Here is a 13,004-nt window from a genome sequence, read left to right on the forward strand (position 1 = left end):
GGAGAAAAGGAAAGGGGAAAGGGATGAAAAACCTAACCCTCAAAGGTTTGATCAACCTCTCTCACCCAACGAATAAAATGCTTATTAACATACAAACTACAAATAAAAAATAAGAGGAATCTCAGTTTTTCAGGATAATACAAGTTTGAGAGATCAAAAACACACCTTGATCTTTGCCAACATGAGCTTAAACCTATCAAAATCATTTAGTGCAGCTCTTCTCTTCTGCACTATCAGCTTCCTGCCCCACGAGCTGTTTTCCCATTTGTTCTTTACGTCTGCCAACCACAATTTGAAAACTCAACTCAGTTGGGAACACGCAAAGAAATAAAAAAGTAGACGACTTAAATCCTCATCTTTCCATAATCACTCAAAACTCACCAGCAGCCTCCATGGCAGCAAGCAGAGTCTTCTTCTTAGGAACCCTTTTGATGTCAATGGTAATATCAGTGAGTGTAAGCCTCTTGAAATTCAATTGGGTCCTCACCATGTCAGGGGCATCAACAAGAGCCTGCAAAATAAAATGCAGGTCTGCTAAGTTCTTACATCAAACTTAAATATTCAGTATCAAACGACACTATTAAGTATCAAATGACACACGCTTAACCGACCCGCCCAGACCCCAGAACCGCCCAGGAGCCGCCTAGCTCCCTGGCGCTTACCCCTAACGATTAGGGTGAAATCGCGGTGGTGTCCTCCCGCCTAGCGCCTAGGCCGATTTTTTTAACTTATTTTATTTTGTGAAAAAGCATTACACTTTGTAAGTATTCAATGGTAAATGCATGTGTGCTATGTTGTGCTGCTTGTAAATATTCCACAACCCATCTATTTCAAAGTAAACCAGCATTGAACAAACAACAAACGCATACCCTTTATTTTAATCACAAGTTTAAATGGTAAAGTAGAAAACTTTGAACCTAAATGGATTGAGAAGAAAGGCATTTGCGTAAATAAACGCAACAACATACCCTGTTTTGGTCGAGGACATCGACGATCACGACGAGCCTGCCGTAGTCTTTCCCGTAGTTGACGAGAGCCACTCGTCCGATCTCAACGTATCTCTTGAACGGCATTTTTCGGATCCTCTGAAAAAGGTCGGGCAGAGGAGTCGGAGAAGATGAGTGAGGAAAGAGGCCAATCTAGGGTTTGAGATGTGAAGAAATAGGGTTTTGTTTAAGATGAGCCCAATCACCTGCGGTCGAGTTTATCGTAGAATTTCTTAGGTCGTAATTCTATTGGCTAGAGTGTGTAAGAATAGTTCTATTTTCTTGCGTGCCCTGACATATTCTAATTTTTACAACTAGGACCTTTATTTATACTTTATTTGAATAAGTGCCCCAATGGTTTTCGTTTTGACAGAGTCAGGCTTAGTGAAAAATGGTGGGGGCTGGCTGTTGCCGCTTTGGGCTAACTATAATCCAAAAAAGGGCTCGTGAAATTAAAAAAATACCGTTAAAGCAAATGTATTCGCAACGTCCTTTTCTATAATATTTTCGCGTCTTCTTCGCTCCCATCTCTCTCTCTCTCTCTAATCTCTTGTGTGATTTTTATCATCGTGAAGAAAGCTCAAGGAGGTTGAAGCATTTTCAATTCAAATTTGAATTTCTAAGACTCCAGTTAGTGAAGGTACATAAATCTACATGTTTGAATGATTTTGTATGCATGTGATATGTAGAAACAAAACAAGATATGTGAATCTGGGTTTCTCTTGATTCAAGGCCTTTTGTTATAGGATGGATGGTTCAAAATGCAATCTTTGGAATCTTAGTGTTCAAATTATATTTCACTTGATTCATCACAACGAATATTAAGTTATAGGGGATTTTGGGTTTATCATACAAATTGATTTTGAGATATTGACGTGTAAAAACTTGCATTTTTCATAGGGATGATATAAATCATAATGTTGAGAAAATCTGGGATTTTGGGTATAATGGTGGTTGTTTGTACCATTTGGATGGTAATGTGTTCGGATCCTATATGTTTGTGTTGCTTCCCTTTAAGTCATCATTCGACTATATGTGATCTTCTTAGTGTTTCTGGTTTGTTTATGTTTAAGTGGTACTGACTCTTTATTTTAATTTTGGTTCCCAACCGAAGAAAAACTGAAAGTGATTGAATTGATTTTTGGATGCTTGGTTGTGAGAGACAATGGCGTTGTTTTTTATGAGGAAAGCTTCGACAGCTGAGTTGGATGCTTTCTATCCAATTAGACCAGAATGCCAAGTTGATGTCCCGAAGACCCGGTTTAGGCTCAGGGTGTGCCCTTTTCACTTCATTTTGTTTGCTAATATATTGTTTAGTTTTATAACACAATTCAGTTCAACACCACCTTCTATAAGACTTTAATTATTGCTGCTAACATAATATTCTAGTGTTTTTCCATTGCAAAGTTTGGGTTATGCACCACTAATGCTCAATCACAGTATGATTACTTATTGTACTTCTATGGATGTATATGATCCATGTTTAAAACTTTAAAATTTTGCAGGCTGGGAAAACTCTTAGTGCAAGAAGATGGCATGCTGCCTTCTCTGAAGACGGTCACTTGGATATAGCCAAAGTACTAAGACGAATCCAACGAGGGGTAACCTTCTCCTATGTTATATTTTTTTGTTTGGGATTTGTTGGGGGGTTGGGGTGTTGTTTTATGTCTCTGTTGGCGTGTAGATGTAGGGTATAACAAAAACGTGATACAATTTTTCTTAAAAAACACATCAAATATATTTTTATTCTTGGTGGTGTTAGATACACCATACATGTTTCTCCTTTGGTGTATTGAAAGTTAAAATTGTATGTGTATGATATTAAGTATATATCTTCTTATTTCATTTATTATACTAGGGTGTCCATCCTGCAATCAAAGGTGTAGTCTGGGAATTCTTGTTAGGTTGCTTTGATCCAAATAGCACATTTGATGACCGGAATCAGCTCAGGCAGGGCCGGAGGTAAAACATTTTGTTTAATTCTGATTTAATATGTAGAATATGTCTCTCAATTTAAGCACTATCAAAAACAGCAGAGTATACTTCGCTCCTCATATGCTATCTCTATCATGCTTAGAGGGTTATATTAATTACAAGAAGGGGTTTCAGTTATATTAGTTTTTCTTTTAGTGTTATACCTAAGACTGTGCTGTAGTTGTTTGGAAGTTAAGAGGGATGCAGGTAAGTGAGGCTTGGAGAGCAGTGCCTTTATTTTTTGATATGGCATATAACAGGGATGAGCAGCCTTTGAAGGGGCAGAGAATCCTTTTCTATTCAAGATGGTGTCTCTAGGTTGTGCCTCTCATGGCTTTTAGATCATCCAGATTTGTCTGATCTTCATATTTCTGTGGTTCAATAGATGCTATTGATTTCAGAAGCTGGTTTTCCTTGGATCATTGGGACCCTTTTGCTTACTCTGTACTTGGTTTCATGCTTTGCCTTGTTCAAATATATTTTTTAAACTATTAAATTTCAAAATCTTTATGCCATCCAGGTGCTTTAGATTCTTTTTTATGACAACTGTTTTTGCATTATTCATGCTCACCTACATACATGTTATGTCTTCTCCATCATGCTCCAGCCCATTGAACATTTGTTTTGTGAGCCATATGCCCTTTAAGGTTCAAGCCTTAGTTTATAAAATTCTTCATCTGAGTTGCCATATAGGTATAAGTGGTTTTCCATATTCCAATTGATTTTTTTTTTTTCCTTTAAATAAAAAATCCTATTGGCATGCTGTCCATCTTGCATTCTTTATTTTGATTGAATATCGTGAGTTCATGTATAACGTTGACCATTTTAGGGAGCAGTACAGCAGATTGAAATCTGAATGCCAAAAGATGGTTCCAGTTATTGGCAGTGGAAAATTTCTTACAACACCAATCATCACAGATGATGGCCAACCAATAGAAGAATCAGCAAATGGCAATATAAGTAACAATGGAGGGGATGCAAACCATGCTACTTCAGACAAGAAAGTGATTCAGTGGAAGCTTTTCTTACATCAAATTGGTATATATCTGTTGTACGTGTTGCAAATCTACATTCTTTGGATAAGTTGTGACCCTAAGATCCAACCTACCCTTTACCATTTGATAAAATCTCAGTTTTCTGTTGTTTTCACTCTTTTGGGTGTTGCTTTCTGTAAAATGATCAACAAATGTCCTTTAACTGATTAAGGAAGAAAACCAGAACACTAACTTAACTTGACACTTCTGTATTTCTTTTCTCGAGGGACATGTTTTACACTTATTATTCATGCATGAATGTCCAACATTGATATGTAAGATACTTTTTAACTTTTTTAACTTTTGTCATAATGGTTAATATTCTGAGACATATATATTTGGATATCTAATGGTTATTTTACCTTTTGTTAATATTTAATTTAGTTTTTAAATATTTTTTTTATAGTTCAAATTCTGAATCTTATCTATTTTGGTATCTTATGGTTATTTTAACTTGTGTTAACTTTAACAGTGGTTAACTCGAGTTCAACTGGGGGGTTTGGCTTGTAGGTTTGGATGTTGTTCGCACAGATCGATCACTTGTCTTTTATGAGAGTCAAGCTCATCAGGCAAAACTTTGGGACATTCTTTCAGTTTATGCTTGGGTGGACAATGATATTGGTTATGTTCAAGGTGAATGTTACTGAATCTCAGTGAATTCTATCAAAGTTGAATAGTATAGGTGACAGTTATAATGGCCATTTGTGAGCAGGAATGAATGATATATGTTCGCCAATGGTAATTCTTATTGACAATGAAGCAGATGCCTTTTGGTGTTTCGAACGTGCGATGCGAAGGCTGGTATTAATATTTCTTCCCTTGATGATACTATTTATGAATTGCATGTTTGGATGGATCAGTGTTGACTGCCTCTACTTTTAATTTTCCATGAACTTGTTATGAGGTATTCCGAACAGGTAGTAGATAATGACACTGGGATCTAGTAATTGCCTTCTAGTACCATTATGAGCAATTTTGGTTTTCTTATTCTTTTGGTAATTTTTTTCCTTGTACTATGAACACAAATTTAATGAAAATGTAGACTGAGTCCTGACTATTCAAATTCATCATGTAGACTAGAATGGATGTCAGAACACCAAAATGGAGAAGTGAATTAAGAGTAGAAGGCTTTAGAAGGACAAGAGGAAGGCCTGAAGTGATTTTACACCCTTTGGGCAGTTGAGAAAAATGTACTGAGAATGGATGTGAGGATGTTTAGATGGATGATTGGCAGCACTAGAAGGTATCTTGGAAATTGATTCCTTACAAAACACTGCAAATGGATTTCTTGACAATATAATAAGCGGAAGTGCTCTAGTCAGTGGCTCTGATTAGCCAACATGATTCAATCTTAGGCACTAAAAGTAGGTTAAAAGTATGCAAGTTGCTATAGTTAAATCAACTCTTAAACCTTAGTCAAATTATTGCATTCAACATGTTCTGAAGAATAGTTGGGTTTGGTTCGTACATTGACTAATTAAAGACTCGTTTAGTTTTGTTCATCTGGTGTTTCTAGTTCCGCTCTGATAGAAATCTATGGATGACAAGAAAGCTGTTAATGGTCTTTTGGGGACCTTGAGGCTGATTATTTTTTATTTATTTATTTATTTAAAATGATGTGTTAAATGTTTGGTGCTTGTGATATGCTTCTGTTAGGGTATAATTCAGATTCCTGCTTTTGTTTCGAAAACAGAGAGAAAATTTTAGGTGCAGTGCTAGTTCGATTGGGGTGCAATCTCAGCTGAGCACACTCTCCCAAGTAATCAAAACTATTGATCCTAAACTTCATCAGCACCTCGGTAAGTTTTCCTTTATGCATGTCCACTAACACAGGTCCTTAGTACTCAGCTAAAACTCCATTTCCTTTTTATTGTCAGAGGATCTAGATGGTGGGGAGTATTTATTTGCATTTCGCATGCTGATGGTCCTGTTCCGAAGAGAGTTTTCCTTTGTGGATTCACTGTATCTTTGGGAGGTGAGGAGGAAAACTGTACTTCATTTCCCTAACTGGGTTCTCTTTTATTGATAAATAGCTACTTCCTTATGGATGATGGATGAGATTTCGTTTGCATTCATGTTGTCGATTTCTGATGTGAATTCAAATTTTAGGTCTCATGAATCTGAATGTAATTAATGTCTTGGAGTTTCTTTCTTTGCTCTTCATTCATAAGCTTGTTTTAAGACAGTAATATAGATTGGTTTCAGCTGATGTGGGCCATGGAATACAACCCAAACATTTTCTCATCATATGAAGTGCCAAGTGGTGGCGCCACACCATCTAATGTAAATGACAAAGAACTAAAGCAATACGGCAAGTTTGAGAGAAACATTGTGAAGACAGGATACACAGAAAAACATGGTGCACTTTCCGTTTTTCTTGTTGCAAGTGTTCTTGAGACCAAGCAAAAGCAACTTTTAAAGGAGGCTACGGGTCTAGATGATGTTGTCAAGGTCTCTCTCTCTCTCTCCCTCTCTCTCTCTCTCTCATGTGCAGGTGCAGGTGCACACTCATGTTTACTTATATTTGTGTCTTCATTTATCTCATATTGGTCTCCAGATCTTAGGTGACATAACTGGGAATCTGGATGCTAAAAAGGCATGTAATGAGGCATTGAGGATTCACAAAAAGTACCTCAAGGTATTTTCTTCCTCCTTTATCACGTTTATGTCTCTCTCTCTCTCTCTCTCTCTCTCTCTCAAAGGCTCTCTTCTTTTTGTAATCATCTTCTTGGGTATATCATTAGTGTTGATTTAGAAACTGATTTGTTGGCTTGCAGACTGTGAAGCAATAGATAATTTCCTGGGATATCAACTGTTTACCGAAGTTTTGCACCCAGGTGTTGGTGAGTTGGTGACAACATGGGACCTTCAATTTTCTCATCACTTTTTTTTCTGTCATGTTTTCTTTGTACTTCTCTCTCTCTCTCTCTCTCTCTCTCTCTCTCTCTCTCTCTCTCTAAAAACAGAGAAGCAATGTACCTAATTGGGCATCGGCTTGCATACTTGCCCCATATAGAAAACACAGAGAGAGAAGAAAACAGAGAAGCATGGTGTCATATTATGTAAAGTCAAAGTAACTAGGGTTATAGAATATAAAATTTGAACGAAATGCTTCTTTGGCAATGGCATTATGAGCTTGCATTACAATTTTTTTTTTCCCTGGTCATATGGGTGGCAAAGCTCAGAACAAAACAAAGATGAGCCCTCCCAATATCGCTTGTATTAAAAAAAAAAAAAAACAAAAACAAAGATGAGCACTTTGATTTTTGAGGTTCACCTCAGCTGTGGTAGTCTATTCGCAATTATATGCTATAACCTTAAAATTATCACAGCCATGATTTTATATCACAAGGTCATCATCTTCACAGCATCTTGCACACACTGGAATTCGAACTGCAGTGCTGAGGCAGTATTTCTTGCATGGGCCAGGGCACCCTGCATCCAAATAAATAAATATTTTAATAAACTAATAAGAATTCAAACAAAAGACTTGAACATTACGATTTCTAGATACAAATAAATAAATAAAATATTTAATAAATAAAAAAAGAGAAGCAACAATGTGGAACATTATAGAAAAGAAAATTATCCCAAGCATGACCTGGTGTTGGTGGAAGTTGATCCTGAAGAGATGACAACGGGTCAAAGGTGGCTTCTGTGAACAGAAGATTGGTAGCCACCAGCAACAAGAACATGCAAAGGACAGTTCTTTAAGATGACATTTTGACCTAGACGAATTCTCGAATGGATTTTCTTTGTTTGTTTTGTTTTGGGTGTGTTTTCTGCTCTTTATAGAGGTGGTTTACAATTCATTGCATAAATTTTATTTCTATGGAAACTTGGAATAATATCATGGTTTACAAAGAAGGAGCTCAATTGTTTTTGACTAAATAAAATCTTGCTTTATATTATCGGTAAACTAACAAATTAAGCTCCTTCCTTGTAAACCATGATAAATTTTGTTTGTTTTCTTTTCATTATCCCAAGTTTTCAGATAAATAGAAGTCTACACAAACTTGAAATTTTTGTCAATGAATCGAAAATTTGTTAAAGTGAATTGGAATGTAATTTTTAAGATCCATCCCCTAATTTATTTTTAGGAGAAGTCGTTACGGTTTTCACTCATTCCTAATTTCTTACATAAAAACTTGAGATAATGAAAAAAGTGCATCAGTTTCCAACTTTAAATTATTTTCATTCTCTAAACCTAATTTAATCTTTTTGAAAGGGAAAAAAACACATAGTTCTTGAGGTGAAATTCTAAATTACATAAGGTCTCGAGACTTCTAAAACATACCCAAAAATTTTTTTATTGTAATTATATAGCCTAGCCATAGCTACCTTGAAGCATGAGAACAAGTCCATGCAGAAGCAACATACAAACTAGTATCCTTCCACCCAAGCCTAATAGTCCCATCTCCTTGCACAAGGCTATACCCATGTGTAGGAGGAAACATGTTCAATATCAACTGAGCTTGAGCCATTGAATTGGCACTCATCCCTACTTGCATGAACCCATTTCTTCCCCCAAGCTCACTCCTCCACTGCCTGAACTTGTCCTCCCCGCTTCTCGCCGGCCCCCCGATCGCCAAAATGTTGTTGATCTCCCTATAAAACAGGCAGTGCTCCACATTGTGCCTGCTAGGGTTGTCGCTAGGCAAATATGACTCTAGTGAATCAAACATGGTCGAATAGTAATGTAGTGACCCAACAAAACGGTCCAAAAATGAGCCACTCTGTGACATGTCTTGCTCTACCAATGTCACAATTCTTGGTGCTAGTTCTTCAATCAGTCTCATTGTTTTCCAATCGGGGCCGGTTGCGTCGTAAAGCGAATGCTGCAGCCAATGCACGGCTAGAGTCTCCCCTCTCCTTACTTGCACCATGGAAGCATCTATGTCACCTATTTTCCTCACAATTGGATGAAATTCGAAGGATAGCCCTAGTCGCTTAGCAAAATTCGAGAGCTGTTTACCGGTCTCCATCAAATTTTCTGATGATGTTCCCACTCCGGTCATTCGCACCTGTGGAGGGCCCTCCATTCGTGTCGCGAGGATGTGAAACAAGGCTGGCCATTGCAAACCCTGCGCACACAAAGTATTCAACATCGATGTTAGTTGATGTTTCAAAACACATAAATATCGACCAAATATATCAATATATATATATATATATATCAAGAGAAATTATAAAAGTATTTGGATAAATCACATGCCTGCATGATGTCGAGGTCAAGAATATGAACCCTATCTCGGCGGTGAAAGGCCTCGAGGATGGCTTGGTTGGAAGTGAAGTGGGCAAACTTGATGAAGGGGGAGATAGTGTTGAAGACTTGAAAAGCACTATGAATGCTTTTGTAATTCACCAAAGGAGAACAAATGCCTAACCATGAGTTGATAACCCTACTAGTCATGGCCTTGGCAAAATAGGCCACCACGCGCTCAGCGCATGATGGCCCATACGGCGAGGCCATCTGGCTCAGCTCAAGAAGCATCCGGTGGGCCTCGGGGAGGTTGTCAACAGAGATGGCCACCGCGCATTCGAAGAGGAGGGTGATTAGGGATAAGCCATGCTCATCAAGCTTGCTCATCCCTCTTGCCCTAATGTTGTTATCTGCATGGAGTTGAAGCTCATTCCCCCATTGAAGCTCATGGTCATGATCACCATAGCTTCTCTGGCTGATTTTACTCGGAGTAATTAAGTCGGTGGAGAGAGATGACGGGACAAAATAGTCCTCGGATGTTGGCAAGGTGTCTGTGGTGGTGGTGGCGGCGGCGGCGGGTTCAGGCAAGTCGTCTATGAGCTGTTTGGTGATATGCTCCACCCACTGAGAGAGTTCACTTCTCTCCAAGGTTACAAACCGGTTTTCAATAGGCTTGGGAATGGGGAAAGGATTGGAGGTTGGATTATTTTGAAACCCAACAACAGGACTGGGATAGTTAGTCCAAGGTTCATGGGATTGGATCATATTCATAGTTCCATGAGCCATTTCAAATTTTGCTTTCATCAAAATCACAAATGAAGATAGATGGTGATGAAGGGGGTGTTAGAAAATAGGAGGAGTTTATTTTTAAAGGTGGTGGGCAGAGAAAAGGTCCTGTGCATGACATAGCAGAATTTTGGCACTTGTTTGGTATTTGATGGAAAGGAATGGCCGGCATATCCAAGACATACAGAAAAGGTTAGCATGCTACAAGCCAAGACCCACGTCAGTCAGGTAGTCATTTTCTTATATATTATTGGTTAATGATCATGATGAAAATATTTTCCATTAATTAATTTGGCAGGAAAAAAAACAATTTATACACGCATATCAAACGGCAATTGGCAGAAAGATAAGAGTACTTCTAGTTCTAGAGAAATGAACTAATATTTTTCATTAGTTAATTTGGGTTTTCAGCTAGATTATCAACGATTTGATTAATGTTACTTTGATTAGAAGTGTGTTGTAATTATATAAAACACTATGTCACTATCCATATATGTATATAACCCATATTCTATCTAGATCTAGATGAAATTACAAATCAAGAAGATGAGGAAAGAAACAACTAACCCACTAAATACTTCAGGGCAACTGTTAATGATGGCTGCTGTGAATAAATTAAGATATTAATTAATTTATATTATTTTAATTTAAAAAATTAAAAATTCATCATATTCAGACTTTTGGATTGTCTCTACTGTAGTCTGTGGTTTTAGATGTACTGTTTGAAATATTTTGTTTCTTATTGTTTCTTATATGGAGGCATATTGGCCCACAGGAAAAGACATTTTTGGCGACACACCAAAATAAATTATTCCCAAAATAAATTGAGTATGAATGGGTCGAGGATTGAACTTGTTTGGTTTCTGGGTTTGGATTGAATCATTTCCATCTGATAGCTTAATTCGACGATTTCTTAATTGACAGCCTCATACTTTAGAGAATTGTCCAAATTAGCAAAAAAAACCCATTTGGCCATAATGTTATAGAATTGGCCCCCACCAATTTGGCCAGCAAAGTCATATTTTCTGAGGTCAGATCGTCAACCTAAATAAAGGACCAGAAACCATCAAACTTGTCAAGATCTAGGGTCCAAGTCCTAGTCAACCAGTTTGGATCTTAGCTCAATTTCCTTTTTTTTTTTTTAAAAAAAATCCTTTGTTTAAGGAAAAATAAAATAAAAATGAAAGAACACATTACCGTTGAGGTTTTGTTTGTTTTGCAGAATCAAAACCAAGGGAATTAGCGGAGCATTTTAATACTAAATTTCCACGTTTTGCTTTTCCCATCTAAAATCTACAACTAAAGAAAAAGATAATTAAATTTCACTTTTCCGTTATCAGGTTTTGAGTAATACTACAGACACCAACTGATATGACTGTATTTCATTAATTTTCTTTTCGGAGCTCATTATGAACTTTATTTATTTATAGTAAATATGAAATTGCTGCCCCAGCTTGGTGTCTAAAAGTTGATGAAAATCCAATTGCATGTGTTTTCGTGGATCACAAGTTTTAGTTTTATGTGCCGTCGTTTTGAAGGTTTATTAGTATGAACTCTTCAACCTATGTGCCATTTTTCTCTCCAGTCAATTGAGAATGGATATGAGTGGTTCAATGTCTAATTTGAATACAGAAATGGTAGCTGAATGATGGTGACTCTATATTGTCCTAATGTCATGCCAAATGGCACTCTCAGAGAAAGCATGGACCCACCAGGAATATATAGAGAGAGCCGTGGAGAATATCTTTCGAATTATGCCCTATTTCATTTGGCCTCAAATCAAGTTATCAGATTCCTAATTGACCTGCATTCCACTAAATCTTTGTGCACTTCTGTTTTCGACTGAGAAAGAAAGAAATTAAATAAATACAATAATAATAAAAACTACAAGACACAGTCACATATTTTGTATATATGCGTGGAATAGGTAAAGCAGCATTAAGAATTGCATCTAATTGCTTCAAACTCAAAATGCAATTGCATCTAGCGGCTACAAGTCGGTGTTCACAAAAATAGAAGGAAAACAAGGTCGGTTGAAAAAAGAAAGAAAAGCAAAGTCGTTCTTCTCCAACCCTAAAAAAGATTTGTCTTTCCTTCTCTCCAATCATCGCGCGCTCTTTCGCTCCAAGAAACAAGAAACAATAATGAAAAAGTCGCTGCAAGTCCTAGTAGAGATACTCGACCATTATGCGGCGAACAAATGCAATGCTTTGTTTGGCGCAAGTGAACAAATGCAATGCTTAAGATTTTGAATTTTATGCTTTGGTTTGTGCAATTCAACATTGGGAGCACGATCTCACTTATAAAGAATTTGTGGTTTATTCAGATCATTAAGTTTCTCAAAAGAAGTTGAATGCTCAACATGTACTGTACAAGACTGGGGAATCTAAATAACAAAGTTGAAGATGCTTTGAGCACAAGGAATCTATTGTTAACTAAGATGAGTGCTCGAGTTATTGGGTTTGAGGAGTTAAAAGACCAGTATGTTATAGATCCATATTTCAGCTCTATAGAATATGAACTCCAAAGTCCTACTGGTTGAAAGGTGCATCCATTTCGAATATGCTTGGTTGGTATTTATTTAAAGGAAATTTGTTGTGAATTTCCGAGGTATTGTTATGTGAACAAATTATCAGTTTGGCAAATATGTTGATAGACTGGTTCGGAAGTGTAAAATTTATCAGTTTGGCGAGTTCACAAAACAAGAAATTAAACCAAATCCTAGTTAAGATAGGAAAATAATTAATTTAATAATTTAATACAGCTAAAACTTAGCCCTTTTTGGCTAGGATCACTACAAGGAAAAACCTCTTTAGCGACGAAATTTTCAGCGACCAACCCAATTTTGGTCGCTCAAAAAAGAAATTAGCGACAAACCTTTTGCAGTTGGTCGCCAAAGGTTTCGTGATATTAAGGCATTGTCCAAGACATGAACAAAATGAATTGCTACCAAATTCTTCAGAAGGGCGACGAAATGTTTTTGTGGCTATGGTTGCAAGTGGCGACGAAAAATAATTTTGG

The 13,004-nt window shown here is 37.1% G+C and overlaps 3 protein-coding genes across 4 annotated transcripts in view; 1 reads left to right on the forward strand and 2 right to left on the reverse strand.

Moving 5' to 3' along the window:
• The window catches only part of LOC18767838 (60S ribosomal protein L14-1), a 1,870-nt gene extending 718 nt beyond the window's left edge, over window positions 1-1,152 (reverse strand). The window contains exons 1-3 of the mRNA XM_007200650.2: window positions 969-1,152; window positions 382-511; window positions 166-278 (exon numbers count right to left, since the gene is read on the reverse strand). Coding sequence (XP_007200712.2) covers window positions 166-278; window positions 382-511; window positions 969-1,073 — 348 coding nt within the window. The 5' untranslated portion in view covers window positions 1,074-1,152. The remainder of the gene's footprint in view (window positions 1-165; window positions 279-381; window positions 512-968) is intronic.
• On the forward strand, window positions 1,407-7,141 carry LOC18767837 (TBC1 domain family member 15). 2 transcript variants are annotated; one of them, XM_007199394.2, is made up of 12 exons: window positions 1,414-1,626; window positions 2,101-2,259; window positions 2,492-2,587; window positions 2,845-2,948; window positions 3,790-3,998; window positions 4,505-4,627; window positions 4,707-4,795; window positions 5,688-5,793; window positions 5,872-5,969; window positions 6,200-6,445; window positions 6,552-6,632; window positions 6,772-7,141. In XM_007199394.2, exons 2-12 carry the CDS (start codon window positions 2,152-2,154, stop codon window positions 6,784-6,786), a joined length of 1,275 nt encoding a protein of 424 aa, XP_007199456.2. In that variant the 5' UTR covers window positions 1,414-1,626; window positions 2,101-2,151; the 3' UTR covers window positions 6,787-7,141. The 2 variants fall into 2 exon arrangements, with proteins under 2 accessions (XP_020426393.1, XP_007199456.2); XM_020570804.1 differs by lacking the exons at window positions 6,552-6,632; window positions 6,772-7,141 and having other exon boundaries at window positions 1,407-1,626; window positions 6,189-6,316.
• Window positions 8,240-10,110, reverse strand: LOC18768743 (protein SCARECROW). The gene is made up of 2 exons (XM_007200717.2): window positions 9,210-10,110; window positions 8,240-9,078 (listed from the first exon to the last, which is right to left on the reverse strand). The coding sequence occupies exons 1-2, from the start codon at window positions 9,999-10,001 to the stop codon at window positions 8,332-8,334; spliced, it is 1,539 nt and encodes a 512-aa protein (XP_007200779.2). The 5' UTR covers window positions 10,002-10,110; the 3' UTR covers window positions 8,240-8,331.

Source organism: Prunus persica, chromosome G8 (assembly GCF_000346465.2).
Source record: "Prunus persica cultivar Lovell chromosome G8, Prunus_persica_NCBIv2, whole genome shotgun sequence".
NCBI lineage: Eukaryota > Viridiplantae > Streptophyta > Magnoliopsida > Rosales > Rosaceae > Prunus > Prunus persica.